The sequence below is a fragment of the Acyrthosiphon pisum genome, chromosome A2, assembly GCF_005508785.2.
Source record: "Acyrthosiphon pisum isolate AL4f chromosome A2, pea_aphid_22Mar2018_4r6ur, whole genome shotgun sequence".
NCBI classification, from domain to species: domain Eukaryota; kingdom Metazoa; phylum Arthropoda; class Insecta; order Hemiptera; family Aphididae; genus Acyrthosiphon; species Acyrthosiphon pisum.
The window spans coordinates 60,558,775-60,578,884 of record NC_042495.1 but is presented as its reverse complement, the minus strand read 5'-3'; the positions used below and the strand labels follow the sequence as shown (position 1 = coordinate 60,578,884).

The 20,110-nt window shown below is 28.2% G+C and overlaps 2 protein-coding genes across 4 annotated transcripts; one reads left to right on the top strand and one right to left on the bottom strand.

Moving 5' to 3' along the window:
- Positions 1-9,105: 9,105 nt before the first annotated feature.
- Positions 9,106-15,737, bottom strand: LOC100159729 (peroxisomal membrane protein 11B). 3 transcript variants are annotated; one of them, XM_029489007.1, is made up of 3 exons: positions 15,628-15,737; positions 10,570-10,685; positions 9,106-10,140 (listed from the first exon to the last, which is right to left on the bottom strand). In XM_029489007.1, the coding sequence occupies exons 1-3, from the start codon at positions 15,702-15,704 to the stop codon at positions 9,608-9,610; spliced, it is 726 nt and encodes a 241-aa protein (XP_029344867.1). In that variant the 5' UTR covers positions 15,705-15,737; the 3' UTR covers positions 9,106-9,607. The 3 variants fall into 3 exon arrangements, with proteins under 3 accessions (XP_029344867.1, XP_016660149.1, XP_001943578.1); XM_016804660.2 differs by lacking the exon at positions 15,628-15,737 and adding an exon at positions 13,622-13,771; XM_001943543.5 differs by lacking the exon at positions 15,628-15,737 and adding an exon at positions 11,829-12,284.
- LOC100168533 (maspardin) lies at positions 12,401-18,279 on the top strand. The gene is made up of 7 exons (XM_001943656.4): positions 12,401-12,825; positions 13,059-13,193; positions 13,269-13,374; positions 15,981-16,107; positions 16,935-17,049; positions 17,134-17,385; positions 17,689-18,279. Exons 1-7 carry the CDS (start codon positions 12,724-12,726, stop codon positions 17,752-17,754), a joined length of 903 nt encoding a protein of 300 aa, XP_001943691.1. The 5' UTR covers positions 12,401-12,723; the 3' UTR covers positions 17,755-18,279.
- Positions 18,280-20,110: the final 1,831 nt, after the last annotated feature.

Sequence of the window (20,110 nt, the reverse complement as noted above, 5' to 3'; positions counted from 1 at the left end):
ATTTATTTAAATAAATAATCATGAATTTTGACAATAAAAATGAAAACAATTTCGGCAAACGAAAGCAGATTAAATTAGAGAACTTGGAATGTAGCAAAACATTTGACAATGGTTACAAACAAAAACATGAAAAAAATATACATAATGGTAAAAAAGTCGGGACTAAACATTTTGGTGCTCCTAAAAAGCCATTCGTAGCTTCTAAATCAAATTCAAAACTAGTAAGTAAAAATATTGGTACTTAAAATAAATAATACTAATTATCAGCTAGTATTATGTTATTAACAATTAGTATATTGTATTTTTTTTTTTTTATTATTTATTATAACTTAAAATGTTTCAACACACTGGGTGTTTTTACAAGTATTTTAACAATTTTAAAATTTATAAGTAACATATTTATAACATAAGTTATATTGATAATAAATAATTAATATTTAGGTAAAATAATTGAGATTGTTATTGGGAATACAATTTGACGTTTTTGAATAGTTAATGAGGATATTTATTAATATAATGATAAAAGGAAGAGATAAGATTATGGAATACTGCTATTAGCTTTAAGTGCGTTTAGAACTGACGTGAGGAGGGACCATAAGGGGACCAATTAATAAGTTTATGTTTGAAATAAAAGTAGATATAGCGTCGGCGATATTATTCTCCGTGTGTGATAATTGAATTTTTGTGTCACGCATGTTTGGTCTTGGACTGGGCGTTGGAATCAGAGCCCTTAGCTAGACGGACTAATTGTATTAATATTTAAGTAGATATAGGTAGGTACCTAATTAATTTTTTTATGTTCTCATTTATTAAATTCAAAATACTCAGAGACCACAGGAAAAAAGTTGTTTTACAAATATTAATTTAAACCATCTTCCACCTAAGGTATTTAAAAATTTAGCAGTAGGTATGAAATTCTTAGCTGTAAAATGTTCACAAATTATTTTATGAGATACCTATGTAGGTACTATGATTAATATATTTTTACAATTACATATATTTGTATCTTCCTACTAATTATGATAATTATAATTTTCCTAAGATATATAAATATATTATATATTATATAATAAAATCTGTAAATTAGCCTTGAGTGCACCGGTAAATGTCGCAACGAATGAAAGATCATTTAGCAAACTCCGACTAATAAAAAATAATCTATAGGAGATGATAGATTGGACTTATGATTTTAAGCGTGGAAAAAGATGTGGTTGATCAATTAGATAATATGTACAAAATAGCAACATTATGGGCAAATTTGAAAAACCGTAGAATTAATATCTAATTGAATATATCAATTAATACCTATTATATATTTTTATACAAATAATAATATTATAATTTGTATTACCTAATAAAAATATTTTGTTTAAAACTGAAATACTTATTACATTTTAATTTTTAGATTCTGAGTGGAACGATTAATGTATTGATTTTACAATGATGTGTGATTTTTTTAATTTGTTTTTTTATTCTTGTGTCTGTCATCAGTCATCACCTTTTAGGACAGTAACAGTGCTTGGATTTTCTTCAACAGTACCTTTTCTGATAGGAAAGTGAATCTAGTTGGTACTTTGGGGGGTCAAAAGTAAAATTTTTCTAATAATTTTTAAAAGCGCCGTGAAAAACAAAAGAAAAATTAAGGAAAAACGAAAATTTTTACGCAAAAGCTGTTTTCGAGAAAATCGATTTTAGTTTTTGGTGTAATTTTAAAACAAATAACCGTAGATACATGAAATTTTCACTGGTTGTTTATATTTCCATTTTCTATACATGATAAAATGTTCAAAATATTTTTATTTTTTTTTGAGCTGTTTACAGACAATTTCAGTTTCCAATTTAATTAGTTTTTATTTCTATGAATGTCAACAAAACTTTATTTGTTGAGTCAAAATACTTGAAAATTTAGTACAAGGCTCCTACTATATTGTTACAATGACATTTGAAAAATATTAAAAATCCTTAGTCACAGATTTTTTTAATTAGCATTAAAAGTTCAAAAATTTACAAAATATGTAAAAATCACGAAAATTAGCAAATAATTTTGAGTTAATAATTCGTAAAAATTTTTCTTTTTAGAACTAAGATTTTAAAATGTAATACAAGATTCCTTATAGGATAATCTACCTTTATCAAAAAAAAAATTCTATAAGAAACTCAAAGTAAATTTTTATGAGCGTTTGAAATTCATATTTTTACAACATTTGATATTCACTCGATTACTTACGTAACGATTATCTTATTTTGTTGTAATTAAAAAACGAGTGACTGTAGAAACTTTAAAATTTTACTGAATGTTTATATTAGCATTTTCTATATACGATAAAATTTGAAAATAATTTGACTCCTTTTTGAGCTGTTTACGGACACTGTAAGTTTTCAATTTTTTTAGTTTTTTTTTTCTATAAATATCAATAAAGTTTTATCTATTGGGCCAAAAAGTGTAAAAAATTAATACAAGGCTCCTGATACATTGTTACAATAGCATTTGAAAAATATTAAAAATACATAGGCACAATTATTTATTATAAGCATTTGAAGTTCAAATTTGGACGAAATTACATATTAAAAAACCTGGAATAACTATTTTAGTTATTTTGTTGTGATTGTATAATATTATTTGTGGGTACTTGAAACTTCTAAAGTATACTATATTATATATCTATGATAGTACCACGGTTTGTTGTTGATGTATAACGCGTTACCTACTGGATATTTTGATATGATTAATTTGGAATTTATTGTTGATACCTATTATAGGTCAATTTTTTTTTATAACTATAGATAAGTATACCTATAATATGTATGTCTAATAACTAGACTGACAAATCATCTCCGCTCAGAATCGTTTTTCTTATACAGTGATATTATATCATTGAATTCAAATTTAATACTATCCATTATACAGTGACCCACTTGTAACCTACTGTACAGCAGAGCGACATCCACTTACCCACCTTTTTTATTTATTTAAGATTTAAAATACATATTTTTTTTTTAATTTGGGTAAATGTTATTTGGAAACTGTAAAATTATGATAAATTGTTACCTAATATTTTTATTTTCACATGAGCAACTAAAAAAGCAAAGATTTAGATTTTTTTTTTTGTTTATTGGTCTTAACCATTGGCAACTATTTTTTGTGAGGGGAATTACGGTTGGTTGAGGGACACATTACACGTGTGTATGTGGGGCGGGATTTGTTGAAGAAACCAGGATGGTCATAAATAAATGGTATTAATTAAATAATAATATAAATATAAATGTAATATATTAGAAAACGTATTCGAGCGTAGCGATAAAAAAATTTTTTAGTCGGCAAATTATTAGATCTATCACCCCCCCATGAATTGTTGTTCGGGACGGCCCTGAATAATGTATATAATGTACCTACCTACATATATATGATATCATATTTTTTACATGTATATACATATAGGTGCATATAACATATGTGGGTGATGTGTCTACATAGACATATCACCTCACAAGAATTGGTGTGGATATTGCATCCTGATATCAATGTGACATCAGCTCTGAAAAAAAACAATGATAATAGGTATAGGTATAACTCTGGTCAGTGGCGTGCCGAACATTCATTTTTTGAGGCAATTGCCTCAAGGGAAATTTGGGTGGGTGGGTGGGTGTGTTAGTGTAGATGTGCAACTTATACCTAAAAAACTTAATAATATTTATTATTTTGAATAATAAAAAAAAATAGTGAAAAAACTGTTGGTGGTGGGGAGGGGGATCAAATTGTATAGTTTGCCTCAGGTCTGCTTGTCAGTTCGGCACGCCACTGACTCTGGTATAAGATATGTATATATACCTATAGGTATTTTACATTTGTGTACACGTCATTAATCATAATGTAGAATTATACCGAATAATTTAACGCTAAATATAGATGAAGAATTTATAGATAATGTATCGCAAAAACAATAAGAAATAAGTCGCAGTGCATCGGTGAACTTCACTTTTAGATTCTGAGCGGAGCGATAAATCATGAATGTATTGGTGTATTGCATTAATTGTGTGTGTTTTCATTTTTTGGAAGAGTGAAAATACTCAAGTGAATTTTAATCTTTGAAGGGCTGAGGTTGGTTTTTTGGTAAAAATTGAATACCTACCAATATACAGTTAGTTGTTGGTTCTACTTTGAGTAAACATTATTTCCAGTGACCAGTAGGTAAGTATACGTGTCAAAATAATTTGGAAAAACAAAAATGACTATTAGGGAAAAACGTGATATTAGAACATAGTAGCGAATTTGTATCGAAAATCGAGTTTTGTTGACTTGAAAAATAATAACTGTAGAAACTTATATTTTCACCAAGTATTTATATTATTATAATTCTCTAGATATATATTATATGATACAATTTTCAAAATATTTAGGCTCTTTTTGTGCTATTTGTCACCTATTTAAATGTTCAGCTTGTCTAGGGAAATTTAAAAATAAAGTTTAACGTAAAGCCACATCCAATCTGTATGACGTCATTGGATTTTGCACGTAAAATAATGATTTCTCTTCAAACAAATTTTGTTATTTTATTGTCATTCAAAAATTATTATTTGTACAGAATTGAAGCTTTTCAGTTTTTACATTACCTATTCATTTTATTATCAATTACTGTACCTACACAAAGCAATTTTCAAAATAGGTATGATTTAGTTTAATTTTATGCTATTAGCATTGGCGCAAATAGGTGGGGGCTGGGGGGACTTAGTCCCCACATATTTCTGCCAAGTAACCTCTGTTCAAAAGTCAGTAATTAGTACAGAGCATATATAATTTTTAGAAAATATTATTGGAGGGGCTTTGTCCCCCCAAAATAATTTGTCTATTTGCGCCTATGGCTATTAGCTAATATTATGTAGGTAGGTACAACGAATATCTATATTCACATTTTACACCGTTCTATACGGTAGATACCTACGCGGCTACCTACACCCAGTACTCACTTATAAGTTATAACTTATAGGTAAGTTTTAGTTACCTAACCTAGGTACCTAATAACAGCTATAGATTATAGAATTACTATTATATTATTATATTATTATATAGAATTACTATTATAATATCGAATTAGTAATTATTAATATATTACAATATATTACCTACCTATGCAAATATTGCAATTTGTTTTTGACAACAATTTATTATTGTTTAACCTATTATAAAGGTATAGGAAATTATAGTATTATCATTGATTATAAATACTATTTATAATAATTGGTATTATATAGGTACCTACCTACTTACTTACAAAAAATGTAAAGCTGTATAGTCTCCGCTCAGAATAGTTTTTCTCATAAAATTATTATTATTTAACATTCAATTCAACTTTAGCACATCCATTATAATTTATAACTACAGTGACCTATAATACGCTAAACCAGTTAAGTACTCATTAACCTGGTACACTTACGTTAAAAATAAAATAAAATAGCTATTATAATAATTTTACCTATATAATTGTGGAACTGTACCTATTTTATATTTGATTAAAACCACCCAAATTACTGTGTAAAAAATAATATGTGTAGGACGTAGGTAGGTAGTTTAGTTTTAACGAAATTTAAGACAGTGTAAATCCATTGGAATTATTTAATTTGTCACGGGCAAGACCGTGCAAGATCAGCCACCAATATAAAGGTACCTACTAAAAAAATCTAAGGCCTAATACGGATGACTCTTATACAAATCCATAGATTTTCATAACATTTTCGTCAATAGATTCAGAAGGAAAACAGTTATATGCAACGGAGTTTAAGAAAATGTAAATACACAGGCATTTAATTTGCAAAGCTGTACAGGATCAGCTAGTCTGGTATAAAATACAATTTATATTTTATACATATTTAATCACACCCTTCACTCCGATATATGTAGGCAGGTATATGAAAACTTTCAGGAAGAAGCAAAAAATGACTTCAAGTGGTCCAACAATTCCATGCTCGTCTTGGGCTCACATTAACCCCTTAGGTAATCCAAGATTTATCGATCAATATAATTCCTGATTATCCTCCAGAAGTCCTAAAGTGGAAACGGTGTAGACTTGTTAAACTAATAAATAAAAGATAAAAAATATCACACGAGGCCAATGGTTGGCTTTTTCCATCAAGCTATTTATAAAACCTGGGCGAATTATTGATGATTTCCAACAAGTTAGAATTTCAAGAATTTTAATCACTTGTGCAGTTCTTCGTATAGTATCTGCAGATGCAGATTTTATATAATACATATACCTATCAAAAAAACATTCAATGTGTCATTTATCAATTTATTTTTATAATTCACAGACCAATATTAATTGTGGATAAAACAGTATTATGTGATAATATAACATTGTTAATTAGTGGTGTTTGTAGTTTTCTTTTTTTAAATTAGCATAAATTAACCCTCAATCAGACAATGTAGGTATAGAAAATTATGTTTCAATAATTAATATCAGTGGATTTAAAAAAATATACTATTATTACTAAAACTAACCTTTATTTAAATAGGAAAAAATAATACAAATGCAATTAATTATTATAAAGGAATATATATTATAATTATTGTGGATATGGAACAAATCAGTTCTTGTTTGTTTCCATTAATTTTATCATATAACTGGTGCATTACACCGCTTAAATAAATGCATTTTATAAAAATAAAGGTTTTATTTAAACAATAATACAAAATTAAAACATCTAATTAACACATCAAGAAATATAATGCACTCTTGGTTGAAAAGGAATTAAGAATTAAGCGGCCCATACACGATCAATTATAGTATTGCTTAATATTTACAACTGTAAATATTTCAATAAATGTTTCAATTGAATGGTCAAAACTCAAAATGTCTAGCGAAGAGAACGCCATAATTGCTATTGCTCTTGCCTTGTCACTTGATGAAAAAAAAATCCAAAAAAGGTAAAAAAACAACGAAGAACCTGGTCAAAAGAGTGGTTGAAAAATAGACAGCAATATACTCACGAGAAGCTATTAACAAAATTGCGCAATTTTGAAAGAAATGATTTCAAAATATTTTAAGAATGGATTATGAATGTTTCGATGAAATTTTAACCTTGGTTAATCTCAAGGCCGTAGCCAGGGGGGTTTAGGGTTCAGACCCCCCCCCCCGAAATTTTTTACACAGTTTTCAAACTGGAAAAATGCGTTGGAAACTTTTCAATCGCATTCAAATAAATTGTACCATGAAAAATCTGTAGAATCTGCTGAACACTTTTTATCTGTACAACGGGCAGGGCCGCATTTAGGGGGGGCGCTGGGTATAACTTCCCCGGGCGCCAGTATTTTAGGGGCTCTAAAATTTTGAAGTCAGAAATTTGTTGACTACTGATTTATTAAAATTTTATAAATTTAATTATTTTAACAACAGTATTATATTATATAATTTCTTTAATAATAATAATATATTTGAAACAATAATATACAATACATTTTGTGTTATACAGAATACTAACAAGCTTATAATAAGTTATAAATTTAGTATAATAGTATTATCATTGATTAAATATAAAAGTATATTTAATCAATGTTATTATATTATATAGTATTATGCTGTTTGAAATTTTTTTTATCAATATTAATTTACATAGTTTTATATAATTTCATTTTATTTATTCATGAAGTACCTACTTAAGTATGTTAAAAAAAACAACTTATATGATGAATTTATAAGCAAGGTCTAAGTGACATAAATTCAAATGTATCTTTGCGGAGAGAGGATCATCAAGCAATTATACTAAACAATATTTAAAAAAACGCACACATTCTAAAATAAATATTCTTTTCTGTGCTCAAAATCTTAAAGGTAAATAAGGATCTATCTCCCATATTTTCCGTGGGTAGGCCCCTTAAGGGGAGTATTTTTTTTCATCGGGGCTTTGGACCAGGGCGCCAATTTTTTTTGCAACGGGGCGAAAAATGTCTAAATGCGGCACTGACAACGGGGCCCCTACGTAAGCCCCTTACAACCAAATATTGTTCAACAAATTGATGTAGGTTTAAAAAAACAGATTGAAGAAAATAAAAAAAAACTTCGTCCAATAGTTAATACTATAATAATGATGGGTAGGCAAGAAATTCCATTTCGGGGTACTTCGGATTTTGGACGATTGACGGTAAGCGATAGCGAACCTATAATAAACGACGGTAATTTTCGTGCAATTTTACGAATGCGTGTTAAATCTGGAGATTCGGAATTAAAAAATCATATTGAAAGTGATCCAGGTAATGCACTTTATACTAGCCCGGATATACAAAATGAATTTATTTCGATATAGTATTTATAGTACCTACGTTTTACACATTTTTTTTTTTTTTTTTTGATATATGTATTGTATATAGTTAACTTGTATACTAAAGTGTAATGAATTATAATTATTAATGTAGAAATATAAGATAATGTACATAGTTACCTACCGAAATTTTTAAAAAAATGTCATGTTCTTAATTTAAATAATATTTTTTATAATTTCATATTTTATTACATAATATAACATTTATACTCTAACTCCCCCCCCCCCCCCCGAAACATTTTTCTGGCTACGGCCTTGGTTAATCCATTTATAAAAAAACAAAATACGTCAATGCAAGAAGATATACCAGGAAGTCAAAGACTGTCAATTACTCTATGTTATTTGGCTACCGGAAACACATTCGAGGACCTGAAATTTATCAGAGCGATATCTCCTTAATCCATTGGAAAAATTGTAATTGAAACTTGTGAAGCTATAATATATTGTCTTTGAAACTATATAAAGGTAAGCTACATATTCTGCCGCCTTAAACCTCAAAAGGGTATCTCCAAATATTGAATTGGAAATTATTTTCTATATTGTCTATTTGTTATAAATGAATATTATTATTAGTAGTAGATATTATTAGTACCATAAATATATACATTTATAGAACAAAATAACAATGAAATTAAAATTAAAAAAATTACGGTTGAAATGAATTGGTAAACGCAGTTGCCATATCTATGTTCCCAAATGGTTAAAAAAACCTCTAATTAATTTAACACATCAAGAAATATAATGCATTCTTGGTTGAAATGGAGTTAAGAATTAGAAATAATAAATAACAAATGAAAATGGAAAACACTTTATTATATCAGCACTTTTTGTCTTTATATTGATTAATTTTTACCATATAAATTAAATTATTTAACGGGTCAATCAACAACCCTCCAAATACCATAAAATCCAATAGTTGAAGACCTTTAACAATTTAAAATTATTCCAACAGACTTATAAAGTTATAATTTTGTTTATCACTTAATTATTTAAAATACTTGATGATACGTCTTATAAATTACATATTATTATTATACATTTATAACAAAATAAATAAAAAATAATAAGATTTTTTTCTGTAAAATTCATACACAATATAAAATTTATACATTTTTAAGTTGATTTTTATTTATTATATTAATACAAGTATAAAATATACAAATAAATTAATAAAAATATTTTATTTGACAAATTAAACTTATGTTATAACATATACCCTTATTTTTATTAAAATCTTGTATTGATAGGTATTTGTTGACTTAACAAAAAGTAAATTTAAATGACAACAAATCGTTCACGTATAAGGTAACTTGGCTTTCTGGTCCACCAGTGTGTATAAACTGAGCACTGATGATATCATACCAACTACACCTATTGTACCTGGGCTTAACCTAACAAATCCTAAATTTGACAATGGTAACATTATATCACAGCTATTTTTTACAGTATCGATTAACAAGTCTTTATGACTACGAACAAATTGGACTGCTTCACCAGTAAAGACGTCTTTAGGAGCTACTTTTCTATTCAAAGTGTTTAGAATTTTTTTTTTCAGGATTGCTTTAAATAAATTGTTCAACTCTACAACATCTCTGACAAGATTCATTATTATAGATAGTAGCCAATATCTATTACCTGCTTGACCCCATCTTGGTGCATTTATTTGTAAAAAGTTATTCCTGTTCAACCATAAGCAATGGTCGCAAAACAAATACAAAGAATGAGCTATTTTTGAAAATGTCACACAATACCTAATAGTTTTATCTGAATGATTAACTGTCCGCAATGCAGTATGCAATGAATCAACAAAGCGGCCAAATCTTAATACTGTAAACAAAAAATAAAAATAATAGTTAAGTTTTAAATATATTTAACAAATCAATAAGTATTAATAATAACTAATATACAATTAAGTTTATAGAAAATGTTAAAATTCAAAATGTCATGTATATATTATTTAAATTATGTTGTATTTATCCCATTTGATTATTTTAATACATTTTAGTTTATAATAATAACTACAAATATAACCCATGCGATTCATCTTGGCCAGCGATGATCGTTACGATTACTATCTTATAATGTAAAATAATATCGGATGGGTTATAATCCAAACCTAAACACACTTACTAATATATATAATACTAACATAATACCTAATATGGCATCTTCTGAAAAAATGAAGGTATACCTAATATAAATCTTTTGAAATTAGACACATTGGCAAAAGAAATAATCAAGCAAAATATTATTTACCTTTACGAAAAGCTGCCAAGGACTGTTCGAGTTGTTTGAATTTTTTAATTGATTTGACGTCAAAGTCATTTTTTTCCATGTAATGCCATGTTGTTTTTGAACCATATTGTACAAACCTGAAAAAAAAAACCCATTAATATCCATTTCAAATATACTGTGATACATCTATCATTACAAAATCATAGTATTATCACAGCAGTCTTCATCGTAAATTATAATATGTACCATTTGGCATTTACCAATATAATAATTGGTATTTTTTACCAGTTTAAACAATAGATACCTTATATTTCACATTTGTAATGGCTAATGTTATACTTCATGTGTTGCAAGTTGCAACAAATGTAAAACAACAATTTATTTGTTAGTGATCACGGTAATGGAAGTTTGCTTATAAATTGACAACATTAAAATCGCTTAAAACACATTTGAATAGAGGCATCCACTATCATACCTAGGATTAAGTGGACAGTTTTAGACTCACTCGTCCTAATACTGGAAGTTGACATTATCACTTTTCTGTCTATGCTGAATGCATTGAATAGAAACAAACATACAATTTCGGGAAATATTGTATGCGCATCACGTCCATACAGCAGGAGAGAATATTGTAAAGGAAGTTGTAATTAAAAATTTAAATTTATAATAGCAACTATAAGAACACTTTTTAAAAATATATAATCTATTCAAGTAATTAAGAATTATATTAAGTGGATGTCAGCATACAATTTGTTTACTTTCTCTAACCCACGTGTAACATAGTAAATTCGCGTTCAGCAGAACCAACCTTGATATTTTTTTAGCTTGTTTGCTTTTTTAAAATATTTAAATTTCAGAGATATGGGCATTTTTAAATCAAAAATTGTATACAAGTACTCAAGACTTGTATAAACATTAGAACATGGTAAGAAACCCAACTTAAAAACACAAGTAATGTTCTAAACTTTAAAATTGAAAATAAGCAAATTCACAGCTCACAAGCTAACAACATATTAAGGCCGAACAAAATTTTGCAACATTGTGAGTTGGCTGGAGAGAGAAAACGATAGTGCGGTGACATCCTCAAAAAAGTTGTGAATAAAGAATGCTGAGAATGCAATCGATAAAATATAGTTTTTTTTATTAAAAACCGTGTTTTCTAGATAACTTTTGGTCGTCCCTCGTACGCTCTCTTCAACTCACGACCCGCATATAATCGATAACAAGTGATGGCGGTAATAACTGATTAACTTTTATGTCTATATAGATTCATAAAGTACCTCGCTACTCTGTCGCGGCCGGCTGTCTTGTTATTCAGATCGACGACGAAGTTCATGTTTCACCCGCACACGCACAGGACTGGCGAGCGAAAATAATGGAAAGTGGAAACTGAATTCCGGATGAATATTTAAATATTTTATCGATGGAAAATGTCTTCTAATCAGCAGCGATCGGGTGACGAGAGCGCGAAAACGGACGTTAAAAACAATAAATTGCACACGACCATTTCTAGGTGGCAGGTGGAGTCTCGTCAACGCGTGTACGGCATTTTCTTACGAATTTACATATTTTATAGTCAACCGTAATAATTGTATCGTCATCGTCGTCATCAACCTCTATTCTACGAACATCATTATTATTTTGTTTATTATTATTCATTTATTCCAATAAATCTCTTTTCGGAAACGGCGGGGTTTTACGGGCCTATTATAATTATTACGCGATAACGCCGGAAATGGTTTATCACACGACGACGCGTTGTTTACGTTTTTCGTACTCTCTTATCGCAATAATTGCAGTCGTTCCCCCACCCCCTTACACTCGTTGTAAATATATTATAATGAAATAGTTAGAAAAAAGAGATGGCAAGGTGTATATTTTATATTTTTATACTATAGCTATATAATAACATTTATACACCTTGTCTTACAAGTTAGTAGTTACTGTCTACTATACTATATTGTACATAGGACGTATTTCAACCACAAAATAGATATAATTTCAACTATTATTATTATTATTATTATGTTATTCTCGCCGCCGCGATAGAGTTGAGCAACAGGTTGTTTTTTTGCTTGCGTTTGTTACTGATTGGTAAAAACTTTCTTATTTCTTATTCCAAATCGCGTGACGATGAACGTAAAAATGAATTATCGTTGTTGAAAACGACACACGATGAGCTTCTCCAGTCAGATATTCCGTTCACCGGAGTACACGAGCTTCAGGTGCAACGTGCCTCTCAAACAAATCATATTGGACGATACCGGCACGAATAAGGTTTTCACTTTTTCCTATTACTATAAATTTCATTGTTATTACTACTAGTCTACATATGGACGCTTTTCAGAGGTTTGTTTTGATAGACATCACTTGCACCTTTAATATATTATAATATGATGACATATCGGCCAATATCATGTTAAAAGTTACAAATAACAATATTGATAAGTGCTTATAACTTTTAAGCTGTAATTTGTTGTCTACAATATTATTATATAAAATTATTGCAGGGATGGAGAGTGTATGACACGGGTCCTCGTTCAGTTCAAACCCCGTTAGTGTTCTTGCATCCGGTTAGTGGACGAGCCGAAGTCTTTTTCAAACAATTGCTAACACTCAGTTCAAAAGGCTATCGAGTCATATCAGTATGTGGTATTAATAAGTTTATAACTAATATTAACTGATTAAAAATTCTTAAACCTATTTGTTATTTATTTCAGGCTGAAAATCCACCTTATTGGAGTGTGACTGAATGGTGTGAAGGATTCATGCAACTGTTGGATCATATGGATATTAAACAAGTGCATTTATTTGGTGCTTCATTAGGTAATTAAATAGTTAATAATTTTAAAAATTATAGCACACGCTAATCGTTTCTTATCTGTATATTAGTTATTGTTCAAATTGATCAATAATCTTAAATTGATTTTTAACAAATCTTTAATACCTACCTATAAGTCCAATGATTGAAAATTATATTTTAATATTCATGTTTAATTCTTTGAACATATGAACTTAAAAGACTTCACCTCTTTATTTGTCTATACTAAACAAAAAATATGTGCAATTTTACCGTAATACGAATGACGCCATGAGAAAACTAGAGTTAATTGTTGATAACTAAATACAACTAAAACAATTAAAAATATAATTTGTGTATGTTGTATGGATGAAATTACTACATAAGAAAAACTATTTTCACATCTTATTTCATTACAGCCAATGTAGCTTGTAATTTGTTGATGTAGCATAATTACATTGTGTCCAGCTTGGCAGTGTCAATACAATGAGTATACATTATTCATAAATGCTATGTACAGCATAAATTTCAGAAGTGTTGCCATTAATGAACTATAAAAATGCCTGTTTGTAAATGCATACAAAGCAAATACATATACACTAATTTTTTTAGTTCTCGAATATTATTTGTATAAATTGGAGATATAATTTAAGAGAGTAGATAATGCTGAGATACAACACTTAATTGAAATATGCCATTAACTAACCTATCAAAAATAACTTGGTAGAATACAATAAATCATGATTTTTAAAACACACATTTATTGTTATATTATATGACATACTATATGTGTTCCAAATATAAAATTAGGTTTACGTTATGGTTGTCATACCCTCCTTCCCTCAAAAATCTGAAAAGATACCCCTGGTATGAATTATTATAACTACTAATTTATTAAACTACTTTAAAATAAATGAAAATAATTTATCTTTAGTATTTAAATTAGTATTACCTAATTAGTTTTAATTACAATATAATTAAAATAATATTAATATTAATATGATTACATGCTATATTTAAGATACTTTGTTTTGGTAATCAAAATTATTATTATTTGAAATCTAATAAGATTTAATAAATATTTCGTATAAAATAAAATAAACTAAAATGTCTAATATTTTTTTTTTAACAAAAACAAAATCATAATTATTTATATTAAACTTTGATAGTAATTATTATAGTGTACTTGAATTGAATCGCGGACGTTTCGTCCCCGGAAATTATTGAGATAGGATGTTTGGTCCCCGGCATACTTTGATAATCTAAATGCATTAATTTTTAATGAACAATTCTGTAACGTCTAATATAATATAGTGTTGTAAAGTATTTGAGTAAAATTATTCAAATATTTTATTAAATACTTTTTTTTATTCTTTTAATTCTTAATTTGTTTCTACTTATAATTATTCTTGTAAATAAAAATACCATGCCGTCGTGGTTTTATATTAACATTATAACAATGCGTCTGCAACGACTGAATTTGTACAAAAACAAAATGAAATAATAAATGTACCGAAAATAGTTAGTTTTAAGGAAAAGAAATTGCAATCATATTGCACGGGATTTCAATATAATGATGATAATGACATTTTATACTATGTAAAAAACATAAGTCAGTTGGCCTAAAAATAAATATATAATTTATCTTAATATTATAGTACCTATTTAATTTTAATTTATTAATTTTACTACATTTTGTTTGACTTAATACAATTGTGATTATATATTTGTATAGTTTGTAGTATTGTCATTTAAAGATGAAATTGTTCATTAAAAATTAATGCATTTGGATAATCAAAGTATGCCGGGGACCAAACGTCCTATTGCTAATAACTCTCCGAGACGAAACGTCCTATCTCAATAATTGCCGGGGACAAAACGTCCGTGGACTGGTTTTTTTGACGAGGACGAAACGGCGGGGGTGAAACGTCCGTTTATCACTTGAATTATACATAATATAATTAAAAAATCTATGGAATATATTAAAAATATTTGTAATTATTCCTTACATTATTCACATCTTAATATTAATATAGAACGTTTTCAAATGTTAACATTTATACTGATTAACCATATAATATTTTTGTATAGTCGGTCAGTTGTATAAAATAACTAAATATTTTAAAAGAATAAAAATATAAAATCAATCTGTTGTTTTTATTTATTTAACAAATCTGAAATTACTATTTTTGAACTACTCCCCTTAAGAAAAATCTATAATGAAAATAATCAATTACTTTAATACTTAATGATTAATATTTGATGTATACATTTCTTACCTCAACCAAAATATAAGAAATTTCCTTGAATCTATATCTTTTTTATGAGGTTTCATTTTTAAACCTTCAGTCTCCATTTATTTTTTAAGAGACCAAACATAAGTTACATCACAAATATTACGAGTTTGTACACTTTTGAACATATAATAGTTAGCATATTGTGTGAAGGTGGCTGGTTTTTATTATGTACATAACAGCAGCATAGATAAGCTTAGAAACTGTTTGCTAGTGCCTATTGTTAACAAGATTAAAAGATGCTAAAAGTAAAAATGAATACAAATAAACATATAGAGATTTTATAGTTTGCCATTTAGACAAATTATGTATTTTCAGTAATTTTATATTTTGCTTAGGTGGATTTTTGGCTCAAAAGTTTGTAGAGTTTTCTACAATTGTACATCAACCTAAAGTTGTATCACTATTCTTGTGCAACTCTTTTACTGATACATCAATATTCAAATATAAAGATGCTGCTGTTTTGTAAGTTTAATCTTATCTTTATCTAAAATAAGTATTATTTGTAAATTTCTTGTATGTATACTATATATGTCCCTAAATTTAGTTTTTTTCTTCTTAAACTTAATGCACTTAATGTATTTTTTAAAAATCAGGTAAGTGGATGCCGCTCTGCTGTACAGTAGATTATAAGTGGGTCACTGTATAATGGTTGTATTAGACTTGAATTCAATGATATAATATCATTGTATAAGAAAAACGATTCTGAGTGGAGACGGTTTGTCAGTCTGGATATTTTATATTTTGTTATTATTTATTTTATCATATAAGTTGAATTAATGTTAAAATATTATAATTTTTTATTCGTTTCTATGGTGATAAGCAAAGCATTATAAATTGAAATCCCATTTTTAGCATTTTTTCGTAATTTTCCGGTGGTTTTTCCCGTGGCATTAAATAACTATTGAGAAAATCGAAAAATGACCTCTCTAAAGTACCATCTTGATCCAATTTGCTAAAAGATAAGGTACTATATGTTGAAATCGAAACACTCCTTTTGGAAGAAATTTTGTATACAGGATATAAAAAAAAATAAAAAAATAAACACCATTGTAAAAACAATAGATTCCTCGTTCCGCTCAGAATTTAAAAATAATAATTAAAAAATAAAGATTTTTATCAGTTATTACTTAAAGTTAAATAACTATTATATTACAATTATATTTTTTTATTACTTGCTTACAGCTTACTTTAAAAATTATTTCAGTTTACCATTCCGTTATTAGTTCTTTTAGGCTCATTGCTATGTTATTATTGATAAATTATTTTATTTTATTTTTTTAATTTTCCAGATTTTGGATTTTACCTGCAATGGTGCTTAGGAAAATGGTGTTATCAAATTTTTCATCAAGGGAAACATTTTACGATACACGAATAATGGATTCAATAGATTTTATGGTTGAGCTGGTAATTAGCTTCTACCTATATAGATTATAGAACATTACTATTTTGTAAAAAATAATAATTATAATTTATACTTTTATCATTTAGATTGAATCATTGTCACAGGCTGATCTAGCATCTCGTTTGACGATAAACTGTTTGAATAGCCGCGTTAATACATCATTGATGAGAGGTTTAAAAAGTGTCACCATTATGGATGTATTTGATGACTACGCCTTAGGTTCACCCATTAAGGAAAAAATTTACCAGGAATATCCTGATGCTAAACTGGCTCAACTCAAGTCTGGTGGTAATTTTCCTTACCTAAGTCGCAGTGATGAAGTTAATTTACACTTGCAGGTAAATATACACTGCCGATATTTTTTCTGTATCATACTCATCAGTGACGACCTGGCTATAGCTGCTGAAACGCGTATGCAGCTGAGTCTTTTCCTTTTTATTTTATTTGCTTGGTATGTTCCTGGTCTATATAGGGAGTAAGGACTCCGCAAAATATTTAACCGTATATCATTTTTAGGCTCAATTTTTCTTTACAGTGCCCAATGCTGTTAATGATGGGGCCCCTTAAAAAACTGATCCATGGGCCTTTGGTGCTGACACTGATACTCATACATAATATTATATTCTAATTACCTATTTCAGATACATTTGAGAAAATACGATGGTACTCCTTTTAGTGCAAGTGATAACATTCCGAATGGAGAGTAATTCAAATACTTAATCATAAAAAACTGCTCAACATTTATACATTATTACTGACCAATTTGCTGAATAAAAGTGTGCTGTGAAACAGTTTGGCCAATTTATAAACACATAATATACATTTAATTGCATTTAGTGATTGAATAATTTTAAATTTTATCTCCGTTTTATATTTTTTTAAGTCAAGACCTAATGAAGACTACTAAAATACTATACTGTATTTAAATTACATGTGAAATGTGTGCTACCAAAAACTATATTGGTTTAATGCCTCATTTTAAATGAGAATATTATACTAAAATAAACCACAGTGTGAATGCATTGTTCAAATTTTTAATTGATAAACAGCATTTCTATGTACATAATATTGCTCTATGTTGTATTGATTAAAATACTCGATATAATTATATTTTTTTAACGTGTACACTTATATATGATTTTTTTGTGGCGATATTATTTTTATTTTAAACTTAATTTGATTAGTTTTTTAATTGTTTTTAATTAATATATATATATTCAATTTTGTTATAATTTGTTTCTTGATTTAAACCAATTGAATACTCATACATACTCCAAGCATTTGTGGTGATATTTTATACTTAATATTTTTTGGTATTTATGTAATAATTTACTCTGAGTACAAATCTTGTACCATTATAGTTTTAATACAATATAGCCAATTTATTTTTGAATGTGTGTTTTATGTATTTATATTATTATTTTTTTAATAAGTTTCTTTTTTTGGTTGGATGTTTTGTAAGTATGGGTCTATAAAAAATGTTCTCAAAATAATATATGTGTGCAGTCTAAATAATATCAACAACGTATAAGCAATTAAAAAAAATAATAAATATATTCATGACATTAAAATACCACAAGTATTACAGATACTATTTATTTAAGTAGGTACATTATATTATTGTTTAGTTCATAGGCGAAAATGTAAATTAATTTACAAAAAAAAAATCGCTAAACTTACTTTCAAGCAAAGGTAATATTCAAAATTGTTGGTGTATAAGTACAGTACCTATCTACCATTTACATTCGTCCTTTATAGAATTCTGCAGATGTGTCTTGGTCTTGTACCGGAAATACCCCAACAAATATCCCCTTGAAATTCTCGTATATCATTGAAACATAGGCTCAATTTCACCTGTTGACTGGGGGGGGGGGGGGGGGTGAATATATTAGAGGCAAGCAGACCATTGCAATATAGCATATTAAAATTGAATGTCCTAGGTTTTGGGGGGCTTAGCACCCACAAGCCCCCCTCCAATTTGCGCCTATGCATCGAAAGTGTCAATATCAGTACAACTATTTCCATAGACCGCCGAAGTTTCATTAAACCCACATCAGGCTCCAATATACTGCGTTGAATAAAATGAATGATGCTGGGAACACAATTCTACTCTTCTCGTCGATCCAAATCGAAATCTGTTGGGCCGTAGTCGTTAGGCCACCATGTATTTTTATAATATTAAGCTAGTATATTATGGTAGGTTAGGTGGGGAGTTGGCGGCACCTGATTTAGGTTAGGTACACCAGTGGCGTATTTAGGAATTTTTCAAGGAGGGGTCCAGCTAATTTTCAAAACACCTTAATATTTTTAATCGATCTTACAATGTGTAAGAGTTATGCACTTTTTATTTTCGACCGTATGAAGTGGCTTAGAACCGTTGGTATGCATGACGCATCGCTCTTTAAATCAATACGTATCGATACACTTGAATTTCTTCCTTTAAAATCATAAATATATAAAGTTATAATATACACACAACCTACTTATAATTCAAAATTATTAATTGAAGTATTTTTTTTTTATCAAAGTATAAATTACTTTTAAATAAAAATAAACACACGTCGTCGTAGCGTATGACTGATAACTTAGCACTCTGATTACAATTTAGAACATGAAAGACTAGTTTATACAATATTATTTACCCATCTTTATAATATTAGTCATCATAGTCAATAGTCCTCACTCATCACGCATTTACACATCAGGCGCAGAGATAAAATCTTTAGATACATTTAGGCACTAGATGGTAGCTTGGTACATACTCCTTACTTTTTAATGGGGTAACTGATGTTAATAGTATTATAAGTGCTCGAATTGATGGGGGGGGGGGGGGGTCCTATACTATTTTTATTTTTTTTTTGCGCACCCCAACTATTTTTTTTTACTTGGACTGGGGGATGGACCTAACTAATGCCCAAAATAATTTTTATTAAAATTTGGAGTGGATTTAAAGTGTTTTGTCAACGATAAACCTAATGAATACCTAGTAATTTTACATTTTTTAATATAAAAATATTTTTCATCCTATCTATTGTTTTGACTAGTAATGTTTTACCTTTTTGA